At 39.7% G+C, this 13,469-nt stretch overlaps 1 protein-coding gene across 5 annotated transcripts in view; it reads right to left on the bottom strand.

The window, feature by feature from the left end:
* Positions 1-13,469, bottom strand: part of RBM26 (RNA binding motif protein 26) — a 54,668-nt gene that overhangs the window by 20,663 nt on the left and 20,536 nt on the right. For 3 of the 5 annotated variants that reach the window (XM_064143914.1, XM_064143919.1, XM_064143916.1), the window contains exons 7-14: positions 10,274-10,513; positions 8,692-8,859; positions 8,206-8,346; positions 7,060-7,171; positions 6,149-6,308; positions 4,911-5,075; positions 2,750-2,881; positions 876-947 (exon numbers count right to left, since the gene is read on the bottom strand). In XM_064143914.1, the coding sequence (XP_063999984.1) occupies positions 876-947; positions 2,750-2,881; positions 4,911-5,075; positions 6,149-6,308; positions 7,060-7,171; positions 8,206-8,346; positions 8,692-8,859; positions 10,274-10,513 (1,190 nt within the window). The remainder of the gene's footprint in view (positions 1-875; positions 948-2,749; positions 2,882-4,910; positions 5,076-6,148; positions 6,309-7,059; positions 7,172-8,205; positions 8,347-8,691; positions 8,860-10,273; positions 10,514-13,469) is intronic. The other 2 variants (XM_064143917.1, XM_064143918.1) reach the window with 1 other exon arrangement.

Here is a 13,469-nt window from a genome sequence, read left to right as displayed (position 1 = left end):
GTTTTTTCTTAGCTTTCACTAAATGCATTAACTGCCGTACCTTAAGTGGCAGGGGGGAAAATGCAGTGGATGCTGCATTCATTTCAAGTCAAGGCAATTCCCCAGTAGAAAAGACAGATACCTAGGCAGAGGAATCTTGTTACCAGGTAAAACTTGCTGCCTTTTTACCACAAGTCGTCTCAATGAATGTTATAAACACTGGGGAAATCCTGTCCCCTAAGGTGCCAGACAGTTCTGGAAACATGCATCATGAACTTTCCTACTGAAGTAAACACATCAACAACCTGACAATTTTCTGACTGCATCCACTGGGCAAAACACATTGATTCATAACCACAATTCAGGTGCACCTTTCTCACCTTACCTTTCTTTATCCTTTCTATACTGATTGATTTCCACTTTTTATCTTTTCACAAGTACTGCAAATTTTAAGACCAAACAAGTGGGTAAATGCTCACAGCATCATCTTTTAAGTGACATCTTCATCTCAAAAAAGGTTTTATATAAAGGCTTTCTACAGATTCATGAGTAGTGTAAAAGCTTTTTCTCTAATTAAATGTATTTTTGTATCAACTCAGGATCCTCGAACATATCTAGTTATTTTTTATATAGATATATATAAATAATATATTACATATATATAAATAATCAGAAGCTACTGTATTAAAACAAAATGCAGAGAACAGCAACTTCTGTCCTAGCATGTTTTATTCTTTTATCATCATTTAGCCATCTGCTAAGTTTTGATTACTGTAAGTTGTAGAACTAGCCTCTAACAAAACTTTATTCATAGTTCCAAAACAAACTTGATGCCTACACATTTTTCTTCTATTAAAATTAAATATGAGAGGAAGAAATACGAGGCTTTCTCTTACCTTTTCAGTTGTTGGAGTAACTGGCTTTGACACAAAACCCAGTCTGTCCTTCACAGATAATTTAGTCACATTCTAAGGGAAAAAACCAAACACAGTAATAGTTCACATACACTTTATTTCTATTTTACTGTTTCCTCTATAATTCCAAATGCTCAGAATGTATTAAAAAAACAGACTTGATCATAACCTTTTCACAAAAAAAACTAAGTAATACTTAAGCAGTTCATAGAAACCATTGTATATTATTTTACAGTTAGTAGCCATCTATAAATAAATAAGACATATTGTCACAGGACAGAAAAAAATCATAGAGTGGCTGGAGTCTGAAGAGACCTAGCTTCAAACCCTCTGCCCATGGGCAAGGACTCTTCCCACTAGGTGGGGTTGCTTAAAGCCTCATCCAGCCTGGTCTTGAAACACTTCCAGGGATGGGATGCCTCCACCTTCTGTGGGTAACACATTCCAGTCTCTCACCACCCTCATATTAAAGAACTTCTTCCTAAAGCCTAATAGATGAAGTCGTATTTAGAATCAAATACTAAGCTACATAGAATCAAATACTATGCTTCTTTTAAAAGAAGTCTATGACATGATATCTAACAAAGGGCTACCTGTACATACCCTTTTCAGTGCCCTTCAGTTGTATTATCTGCTCTTTGTAGGCATGAATCACAGAAAGTTGTATCCTATCCAAGCTAGGAGCAGCTGTGGATCTCTTGGAAGGTAGGAGAGCGCTGCAGAAGGACCCTGCCAGGCAGGATGGGTGGGCAGAGGCCAAGGGGATGAGATTGAACAAGGCCAAGTGCAGGGTTCTACACTCTTGCCACAGCAACGCCAAGCAGCACTACAGGCTGGGGACAGAGTGGCTGAGAGGAGGCAGGCAGAGAGGAACTGGGGGTGCTGGTAGAGAGGAGCTGAAGATGAGGCAGCAGTGTGCCCAGGTGGGCAGCAGAGCCAATGGCATCCTAGCCTGGATCAGGAACAGTGTAGTGAGCAGGACAAGGGAGCTTATTTTGCCCTTGTACTCAGCACTGCTCAGGCCACACCTTGAGTGCTGTGTCCAGTTCTGGGCTCCTCAATTCAAGAGAGATGTTGAGATACTGGAATGTGTACAGAGAAGGGCAACGAAGCTGGTAAGGGTCCTGGAGCAGAGCCCTGTGAGGAGAGCCTGAGGGAGCTGGGGGTGTGCAGCCTGCAGAAGAGGAGGCTCAGGACAGACCTCATTGCTGTCTACAACTACCTGAAGGGAGGCTGTAGCCAGCTGGGGCTGGGCTCTTCTCCCAAGCTACCAGCAACAGAAGAAGGGGACACAGCCTCAAGTTGTGCCAGGGGAAGTCTAGGCTGGATGTTAGGAGGAAGTTATTGTCAGAGAGAGTGATTGGCATTGGAATGGGCTGCCCAGGGAGGTGGTGGAGTCGCTGTCCCTGGAGGTGTTGAAGCCAAGCCTGGCTGGGGCACTTAGTGCCATGGTCTGGTTGACTGGATAGGGCTGGGTGCTAGGTTGGACTGGATGAGCTTGGAGGTCTCTTCCAACCTGCCTGATTCTACGATTCTATGATTATTGTCTTTTTCAGAGTCTTACATTGTTTTGCAGGTTTTTGTGCTGCTGTTGTTTTGTTTGGGTTCTTTTTTTTTGTGGAGCTTTTTTTGTTTGGTTTTGTTTTTTAAACTATGAAGTTATGATACTAAAAATTAAGTACTACGATAGCACTGAAGAAAATGTTACTATTAAAACACCACTCACAAGCAAACTAGATGCACTTACAAGTAGTATATGTGTATGTGCATTATGGGTAACCATAACACATTCATACACTATGCAACCTACTGCAGAAAGAAAAACATGCAACTGATTTTTTGATTACCATACATACCTGAGTGACTTCTGTATTGGCACTCTGTGCTTCTGCAGGCTCAATATTACTTGCAGGTACTGGACCTAATCGCTCCTTGACTGATTGTTTCACTACTGGTAGACTAGGTTGCTGAACTAAGGGCTGTATGACCTGTAACACCACCCCACCCCCAAAAAAAGCACATTGTAACATTAACAACAAAAGGATGCTACATATATAGTTCAAAAAACACACAATGAAACTACTGCAGTGGCATTCAGCTTTACACTTCTTCCTTCCATTTTGCAACTGTTTCACCTGATGGCAGGAACAAATGCTTCACGGGACTGGGAACGTTATGCTGACTCTTTATGTAGTGCACTCGATGATCCCGAAGGTCTTTTTCAATCTAAGAAATTCTATGATCCTGTTAACTTGCCACAAGCAGTGTGACAGCTAGTTAGTATCACTAAAAGCTGCAAGGCTTTTGTACAGATCAGATCTTTGGAACTACACAGTTATTACTGCATACGTAATCGGCAAGTAAGCTGATGGCAGTAACCGTTCAAGCTAGCCTCAAGAGGCAATGTTTGTGTGAAGGTAAATGGCATACTCCTCTGCCCTCTTCTGGCCGATGAGATGGAAGTCAAGCTTAGAAAGCACATTTTTGAGTAGCACGAGTTCAGAACAAGCATCAAGGTTATTTATAAACTGGATTCCAAACTCAAATATAAAGGTTGCTAACTAGGAGACAGTAGATAGGTGTCGTTACAGTTGCATTTTGTAGATGAAAAGAGGGGTATTTGTTACAAAAGGGCAGCAACAGTTAAAATGTCCTATATAGCAGAACTGCTATGGAGAACTAGGTTATTAATTCTGAATGATAATGATGGCATACACCATCCAGAGAATGAAAGAATTCACTAGTTACAGCAGCAATTGAAAGAATCATCCAATAATTCATTTGTTCATTTCATCAGTTTATATTAATATATGAATGTTTCCTCACAGTCTGCCTCATTTTCTCAGCGTAGACCATGCTGTTCCACACTGAAAGTAAACCAAACAACACAAGATGTCCAAGTATTTAGAAGGACTTGCTACACTGGGAGCAAAGCGACAAGACTCTGTATGCAATAACCTACACGAAGCTGGAGAATCCAAGCTTCCTCTTACATCTGAACAGAATTTTTACACCTGCTAACACACCTCACCTGGATAGCCATAAGTTAGGAATCTAATCTGCACAGTAGTAACTACTGTTTCCTGTGGTTAAAAAGTTGTTAATGCTATTATGCAAATGACAATTACCAACAGCTGCTCCACTATGCAATTCAGTCCAAAACCATAGAACAGACTAGTTCAGTTGGAAGGGACCTTCAGTGATCAGCTAGTCATAATTGCAGGACCACTTGAGGGCTGAACAAAATAAAGCATGATATTAAGGCTAAATGCCTCTTTAAGCATTGACAGGACTGGAGCATCAACTACCTCCCTTATAAAGCCTGTTCCAGCATCTGACCGCTACCTCAGTACCGAAATGCTTCCTAATATCACATCTGAATCTCCTCTGATGCAGCATTTCCACATGTCCTGTCACCAGGTACCAGGCAGATCAGAAGCTCCCTCTCCACTCTAAAAGTGTAAAACGTTCCCAATCCATTGCTACAGAGTTAGTTGAATACAGCTCTCCTCTTAAACTGTTGTTCGCCTGTCTTCTCTCTTTACATATCTGTATCTATACACCTCTATACACGAATAGGTAGCTTTGAGGAAAGCAAATTCTACCGCTACTTTCTACAGCAGTGTGCATGCTCACTAGTAAAGGAAAACAGAAAACTGGGGGGAAAAAAGCACCTTCTAGAAGAAAATTTAGATTATCTTAGAATAAAGAAATGAGAAGAAATAGGAGATTGTATTAGCTAAAGCAAAATAAATGTTATTCAGCAGACAGCAGCACTGATCTTGCTTCACATGAGATGACAGAGAAATTCTCTACGAGTCACAAAAGTGTTTTCTTTACTTACTAACCTACTCCTGAACCCTCTATCTGAGGTCAAAGAAAAGAGTAACTTTAGGAGAATAATTAGGTGAAGTGTTCCCCATTTTGAAAGTGTTCACCTCCGTTGCTTTAAACATTCTTCAAGTGTTTACAAGATTGTACTTTTCATTAATGTTCTAGGTAAGACAGATCCTCTACCTTCTGCGCGGTAGTTGGGATCTGTGGTGCGCTGCCTTCTCGATGCCAATAGACTTTAATAAAACGATTATTTAATACTGCTTCTGTGCTTGATATAGCTTTCTTTGCTTCCTCATGTGTGGCAAACTGAATAAGGGCACCTTCTGGATCACCCTGATAGGCAACCTGCAATTTAAAACAGAAGGACAAAACTTACCACATGTAGGATTTTCATTCGTGTCTTGCCATAAAAATCACTTTTATCAAGGCTCAAAAGCTTACAATTTAAACACAACACAGCTTTATTAGGGAAATATTTCTCACTCATTCTGTTTGAGAAGCCTGGTGTTATGAAGCAACCTCAAAATTAAGCTAATAAACTGTAAGAATTGTTAAAAACAATAACCCAAACAAAAAAAAAAAGCTCTGGAGTAGAATACTGTAAACAGTTAAACACTATTTCTAATTGCAAATATGAGGTTATTTGAAAGAGAAGAGTTAAGCACCACAGAAGTAAATTACTACAATAAAATACAGAGGTCAGTTTATGAATGTCCTATCTTGTATCAGAGGTAGACAATGAAGTTTGTTTTGGTTTCCTCCTTTAACATTACAGTGTTATTTTAGACACTTCTAAAGGATAAAAGCACATGTTCTGGAAGAAGAACATAGCTTACAATATCTATCTGCATATCCATCTGTCCCTCTAGACACATCCACACACTTTTTTTACTTGCCTTACTGAATTACATTGCCTGCTAGTACACTCATATTCTAAATAAACTATGGAAAGGCGTAAGAAATATTTAAGAACAGTTAAAAGAATTTAAATGTCTTCAGTGTTTAGATAAGCACAGTAGGCTTACTATGTACTGCATCAGCACACACAAAAATTCTACTACACCTCTTCATCCAGCCTCCCAGTGCAAACAAAAAAAGTACCCAAAACCACAAGGCAGCATCTGAAACTTGTTGATAATGAAGTATGATGAAACACCAGATTGAGTAGCTCAGAGACCAGATATGAAATGCTGGTATTAAACATACAGCCTGCAACGTGTAACATCAGCCTGAGCTAGGCCCTAGCTCTTTGCATCTCTTTTGCATCATTCTCCAATTACGTGGGATAGTCAGACACAACACAAAGTAAGTCTAATGGACAAACTGCCACTACTTTGAGAACACAAAGCAATTCTATCACAGGGATTGCTTTCTGGCTGAGAAACAAAGCATATTGACTTCTCTTTGTTGACTCTTACCTGCAAGTTGACTAAGTTTCCAAACTTACTGAAGTGCTCATTAAGTTTGCTGATATTGTTAAGTTCTTGGGGAACTTTTCTCAGTTCAAGTTTTGTATTTTCGTTTCCAAATTGCACCTTCTTCTGGAAACCTGGACTGTTTGTTCTATTAAAATTTTGCCTGCAACAAATAAAAAAATCAAGCCAGAAATCCATAGCAAGCTAGCAAACACAATGTTAGATTGCACACGTTTACAGAGGAACATGTGTATATGAGACACAGAAATATCTGTAGACTTAAAAAATACAATTTTAGTGCCGTGTACAAGAACACAGCACACAGGCCCATACACTTGCAACTTTCCTCACTGATTCTCTCAGCCTATTCCAGCACAGAAATCTGGGAGATAATTCACAATCATTTGCTTCTGTCCTGACCTCCACATTGCTTCTCTACAAAAACTGTTTCTAACCTACAGTACAGCATGTCCCCACCGTTTCAACAAACTATTACTTTAAGCCTCTCCCCAGTCCCAGTAAGCTCTTAAAATACCTCCAACCTTTTGCCAGCCAGGTATACCTGGCACTAAGCACTGCACCCTGTATTTCTGCCAGTGGCAATTCAAACCAAACCCACACTGATGCAATTTGCAATTTACAACTAAAATCAGTCATCATTAAGAACCACCACAGTGCAGCTTCTCTGCTTCTTAGATCGTTCCAGCTTTCAGAAAGCAGACCCTGGTAACACCCAGAGCAACTTCTATGCTGCCTTTGAAAGAAGACAGTCTAAGACAGGTAATTCTACAAGTGATTATTTTAAAACAGTCCAGCTTATTCATGATTTAACTTGCTTCCACGCTTCAGATTGTAAGAAAAAAGCTCTGCAGAGTTCCAAGTATTAAGCCAAGCTTCTGTTAATGATCACTCACTTGTCAAACCAAGTCTTCTTTGTAGGAACTCCACCATCCCCTGCACCAATTGTTCTCTTCCTGGATTCAGCATCTACCACTATTCTCATACTACTTTTATTAGGAGGTTTTTCTGTAAACAGATAAAAAGATTTTAAAATACTTTTTGTATCTTCTGTGTGTGATTGTAAGAAGATATTCTGCTCACACTGAATTTGCACTGAAAAGCCTAATTGTTTATTTTGGAACTACCATGATCCTTATTTAAACTGAATCAAATGCTGGTCATGGATTTTTCTTCTTAACTATCAGCAAATGCTGTGACAGATCAAAATAGCTAACAGCTTTCATTTCATCACAGTAACTACGCAGATATGGAAAACATGAGTGTAACAGAAGGTATCTGCTTCAAGGTGACTGCCCTCCCTGATTCGCAATGTCCCACACAACACTCTGAGGCACACACCTCCAATTCTACTATTAGATGACAAGCCCAAGTCCTAGCTTTGGAGTGGGAGAGTGGCTCCTGTTGAAGAATCTTGAAAATACATCACCACAAATACAGTATACAGAAATTAAGTATAAATATGTAGAAATATAAACAAAACCACTTAAAAACCCCAGGGGTTCTTATCCTTCTTCCCTGCTCATTTTGTGTGCTGCCGATTCTTCTCAGCGCCACAGGAACTACAAGATTTCCCATGTGTAACTGTGTGCTACCAGGTAAAGAATACTCCCTCCTCTCTGCAGCAAACATCTCAAGACTCCACACAGAAACAGTAACATTTTTCTGTATAAGAGATGTCAAAGTGAGCAGTTACTACAGCCAACGATAACTGTGTAATACTCTGGCAGAGTATTTCATGTTACCCGTAAAAATGCAACTATGAGTGTAGTTTCCTATTAAACTTCTCTCCAACCATAGCAATTCATAGTGATTAGATGTTGTGCTGAGGGAATTCGTTTAGTCAAGGACCTGTCAGTTTGAAACTAATGACTGGACTTGATGAGCTTGAAGGTCTTTTCCAATCTAAGAAATTCTCTGATTCTAATATCAGATTTTTAAAATGCAATGTTTTCCAGTATGATATTCTCTGAAAATTGTCTCAACCTACATTAATGTAAGGAAATCAGCTGAACTAAACAAGTGTGGCTTTGAAAGCATACCTCTGGGTGGTAGATCCATATCACCTGATGTGAGTCCTATCAAATTTGGTCTTTGGGCATGTACTCTATGTCTGTACATAGGTCTTGAAGTATTTGTTATACTTGGAGCTTCTGGATTATAGCCATCTGTGTCATACGTTTCTGGTAACAAAGGACATTGTCTAATTAAAATATATTGCAGTTAAGACCCCTAAAGTTTCAAACATAATATTTCATTTAATTACACAACACAGTTAAAATGGAAGAGCTGTATAAGAATTATCCTAAGAAACTGCCATGTCAAAGTTTCTCCTTAAACACAATGCAAATATTATTCCACAGATAAGATTCACAGTCTACTTGCAAATTTTACTTCTGGCCCAACTTATAAAAAGTGCTACATTATTGTCACAGTTCAAATGACACAAACATTCTCCCAAAATATGAAATTACAAACTCTAAAAAGTACAGTGTAATATGAAATCAATGTTATTCTATTTAGCAAACCTTGTGGGCAAAGCCTCAGTACTACACCTGCTGTAAAAAGAGAGGGTGGAGCAGGAGGCGGCTGGTGATGAATACCCGTTGTAACAACAGTAGGAACTGAGCTAGTTGCTGAGTTTGGGGGGGCATCCATTCCAGCAGGCTGCAATGGGGGAAGTGGAGGGGGTGGTCCTGTCAAAGCCAAAGGAAAACAACACACTCATTTATTATCCACCAGGCTTGCACTACACTCAATTCACAGGGAATTGATCTGAAACGTTTTCAAGGCTCTTTTAAAATAACGGGAGAGCCAGAGCATGCAGACAGACATGATGCTACGTTACTCATTCATACGGAATAATCCCTAGCAGAGCAGCAAATGACTCAACTCACAGAAAAGCATTTGAAGAGTTTAACATTTCTTCAAATACCTGCTTTCTGTAAGCACAATTTAATTGCCAACACAGTCTTTCGCCTTACCAACGCAAGACATTTAATGTTCCATAAAACCTTTGAAAAGAAACAAATGCTGGTTTTAGTGGTGTACAAAAAAATTCTGCCATGACAGTAACCAACTTAATCTTCTCATGGAAAGTTACATGGATCCTTCTTAACACTGAGGGAGTTTTTTGGTTGGTTTGGCTTTCTAACAGTTAACAGGACACTTTCACTTTCAAAGCTAAATTTTCAAGCTTGATCATCCACTAAATTTTTCAAAACCACCAGAAAAAGATACCAAGTCACATATCTGGACATTCCACACGTAACTGGAAATAGCATCTGAGGCAGAACACATCACTCCAGCAAGTTACTCTGTATTAAGTGAAATAAATATATTCAGACCTTACTTAAATATACTATCAACTGGAAATTATAACAGTTTAAGAAACTGCAATATCAAATATCAATGTATTGTTGAGTATTTTCAGCAGGTGGAACATCTTAGTTAATAAAAAATAAGACAAAGGACTGATCACATAGAAGTAACAGTATAGTTTTTAAACCACATAAGGGAAAAGAATACTAAACTACTTTATAAATGAGATCTAGTCACACAAATAATTTTTAGTGCTCGAGTCCAAGTACTTTCCAACGAAAGTGCTTCTCCTGGAGAATCTTTTCTTAGTTACAATTTTTGTTTTTAACTTAACTGCAAACTACATTTTCAGGTGTACACTTGATGTAGTCATGAATTCCCTTTTATTATTGCAAATAAAATGCCAAATATCACAGAATCACATAGCATTATCTGGCTGAAAGAGATCTCAAAGATCATCTGGTCTGCTGTTTTCAGGATCTTCCCTTCTTCTCTAATTTTATTTACTTGCAGGCAATTCAGAACTCAAGGAACTGAGTTTTGCCATGCCATGCTTTAACTTGAACACAATTAAACCACCACATTCGAGATTCCTATGTAAATTCTACAAAACCAACTTTGCAGTAGTTACCAAAAAATCCATTCTGAGACAAGCCATGCCACAGTAGCACATATTACAACTTGCTGAAACACAGCTGGCATTCCTAAAATAGCATTCTTCACTACATTCAAGCCAAGGAACATCCAGTCCTTACTACTGAAAAATACACCTTAGTCTTGTTTCATTACCTGTTACAGGCGGAAGGCTAGGTGGTAAGGGGCCTGGTGGAGGTACCGGAGGTCTAAGATTAACAGGAGGAGGACTCAGAATTGGGGGAGGGGGAGGAAGTCCAGGAGGAGGTGGTCCTTCAACAACAGGGGGTTGTGCTGGAAAAGGCAGAATGCCAGGAAGATTCACATCTTCTACTACTACTGGATCACTTCCATGATCAAAAGGGCACATGTCTCCTCTCATACAGAAACCCTTTTCTGAAACATCAAAATCAAAAGGAACTGTTGTTAGTATTCAATAGCTGTACTTTGATTCAGAGCAGATGTGCTAGTTCAAGTCTGGCTGGGATATTTTGTGAGAAGAATTAGATTACAGGCTGTGAAAAGGAAACAATGGTGGTGTCTACTTCACTCATAGGCTTGCTGAGATTGATAAAAACAAGAACACAAACATAGATAACAGAGCTCTCTTGGCCTCTGGGGCTGCATGAACTTCTCTCTCTCTAACCATCTGTGTGAATAATCCTTCTGCTTCCTAACCCTACCAGCCAACTCTCCAAACTCACTATGAACGTAAGGCAAAGTCAGGGGTAAGGTAGACAGGTGGGAAGGAGGTGGAAGGGTGGTTAGGAGCCCCCCCAGGGACTCTGTTTTCTGGGAGGGCTGTTGTGTTTCTGCATTACTTTTTACCTTGTCTATGTCTGTCTCTAGCTGAACAGATATTGTAAATACCTGCTTGGATATTGTGCAAAGCTGTAAATATAGCTTCACTCTTTAATTTCCAGATTGGCTGAGTCTAGTCTGGGTGATTTTCTTAAGTGCATGGGGGGGTGGCTAACACCCAAACCATCACATCAGATATGAGAAATTCTATGTGTAATGCAATAGTTTGTAAATTAAAAGCTTCACATACAGCAGAAATTTATATTAGAAAATGGAATCAACTGTTTAACAGCCAGCACACAGAGACTGCAGTGACATTATTGCAGAACAAATACAGGAGTCAAATTTTTCTCAAAAAAATAATCCTGCACTGAATTGTAACAAACTGTGTAAGTGAAAGATGAAGGGTTTCTAAGTAAGAAGTGCAGATATCTGCACTGAAAAACTCTATTAAAGACTGAAGTTAGTATTAGAAAATTCTAACATGAAAAAACTTCTTTCAGCTCTTTTTTTCTCTTCTGTAATTATTTTGGTAAGAAATATTTTGCCATCGCTTAATGAGATTACATATGAGAATATTTCTGTTATTTATATAATACATGTTGTATTTGTGCCTGTGTGTGTAGAAATGTATGAATATACACATACTTGTAAATAGGAAATACACCTGTACAAATCAAATTGAATATACATTCACTTCTTTTCCCTTAATATGCAAGACACTGGAGTGGGTCCTGAGGAGGGCCACAAAAATGATCAGAGGACTGCAACACCTCTCCTGTGAGGAACGGCTGAGTGTTGATATTTTTCAGCCTGGACAAGAGAAGGCCCCAGGGAAACCTTACTGCAGCCTTCAGGTATTTGAAGTGGGCCTAGAAGAATTGCAGAAGTGTTTCAGTTAGAGAAGACCTCAAATATTGCATCTAACTGTCGACCTAACACCACCATGACCACTAAATCACGTCCTGAAGTGCCACATCCACACATTTTTAACACCTCCAGGGAAGGTGACTCCACCAGCTCCCTAGGCAGCCAATTCCAATGCCAGACTACTCATTCCATGAAGAAAAATTTCCTAATATCCAATCTAAACCTTTACCGGCACAATCGGCACATTTCTTCTAGTTCTATTACTTGATAAAAAGATGGGGACAGACTTAGTAATAGGGCCTGCAATGACAGCACAAGGACTAATGGCTTTCATCTAAAGGAGAGTGGATTTAGAATATATATGTATATATAGAGAGAGAGCCAGAGTGAGCAACTGTGAGAGTGAGCCAGAGCAAGAGAAAGCGACAGCAAGCGCCAGAGTGAGTGCAGGATGCACTATGTTAAAAACAGTGGAGGTGCCGAAATACTACAACAGGCTGCCCCAGAGAGGCAGTGGATACCTCATCTCTGGGAACACTTCAGGTCAGACTGGATGGAGCTCTGAGCAATCTGGTCTAGTTGAAGATTTCCCTGTTGACTGCAAAGGGGTTGAAACTAGATGACTTTTAAAGGTCCCTTCCAAGTTAAACCTATGATTTATCTGTTCAGCAGCAGCAGCCAAGAAAAACCCAATACAATATAATGCAATATGAGGGACAAGCCCAAAACAACTTCTGGTAAAACAGAAAGCAAGCTGAGTGTCCACTTTCAAAGCAGGATGCTGAGGAGTACTTTCTATTACATGTTCTATAACTTGCTGAAGAGAGGTAATTTCAAATCATAAAATCAGCCAGGTTGGAAGAGACCTCCAAGATCATCCAGTCCAACCTAGCACCCAGCCCTGGCCAATCAACCAGACCATGGCACAAAATGCTTCATCCAGGCTTTTCTTTAACACCTCCAGGGATGGTGACTCCACCACCTCCCTGGGCAGCCCATTCCAATGCCGATCACTCTCTCTGTGAAGAACTTCCTCTTAACACCCAGACTATACTTCCCCCAGCACAACTTGAGATTGTGTCCCCTTGTTCTATTGCTGGTTGTCTAGAAGAGACCAATCCCCACCTGGCTACAACTAAGTTCTGCAGAGAAAGAGTGAAAACATAGCTAGGAAGAACATCATGTTGAAGCCAGCTAGCCACAGAAGTGAGAGATGATCTTATGAATTTAGAAGACACAAATAGCCATGAGAAAAGAAAAAGGAAGAGACATCTACTGAGAGGTTTCAATAAGTTAGAAACAGAGTCGGGGGGAACGGCAAACAGTAAAAATGTGATGACAACTACATCAAGTTTTTCCACCATTACCATTTGCTTCATACTCAGATGTATGCTTAAAAGGCAGACTGTTAAAGATGTAATCCCTGGTAATGTTACTCCAAGAGTATACTAGCCTGCACATTTTGTTCCTTTCTAAAAAGCTGTAGAGCTGGGAGACTATGACACAACTGTCTGCAGCTCAGCCTGCATCAGAAGAAAACTTCAAAAAAAACTTTCACAACTGTACTTGCTCCATAATACTGCTGTGCCTTATACTGGAAAAACAATTCTTTCCACCTACAACTCTGCCAACACATGAGATCTCAGCCTTTCGCTTTTTTTGCTAACAAAATTAACCCGTT

This window comes from Pogoniulus pusillus, chromosome 5 (assembly GCF_015220805.1).
Source record: "Pogoniulus pusillus isolate bPogPus1 chromosome 5, bPogPus1.pri, whole genome shotgun sequence".
Lineage (NCBI taxonomy): Eukaryota > Metazoa > Chordata > Aves > Piciformes > Lybiidae > Pogoniulus > Pogoniulus pusillus.
The sequence above is the reverse complement of the archived record's forward strand: the minus strand, read 5'-3'. Positions and strand labels throughout refer to the sequence as shown.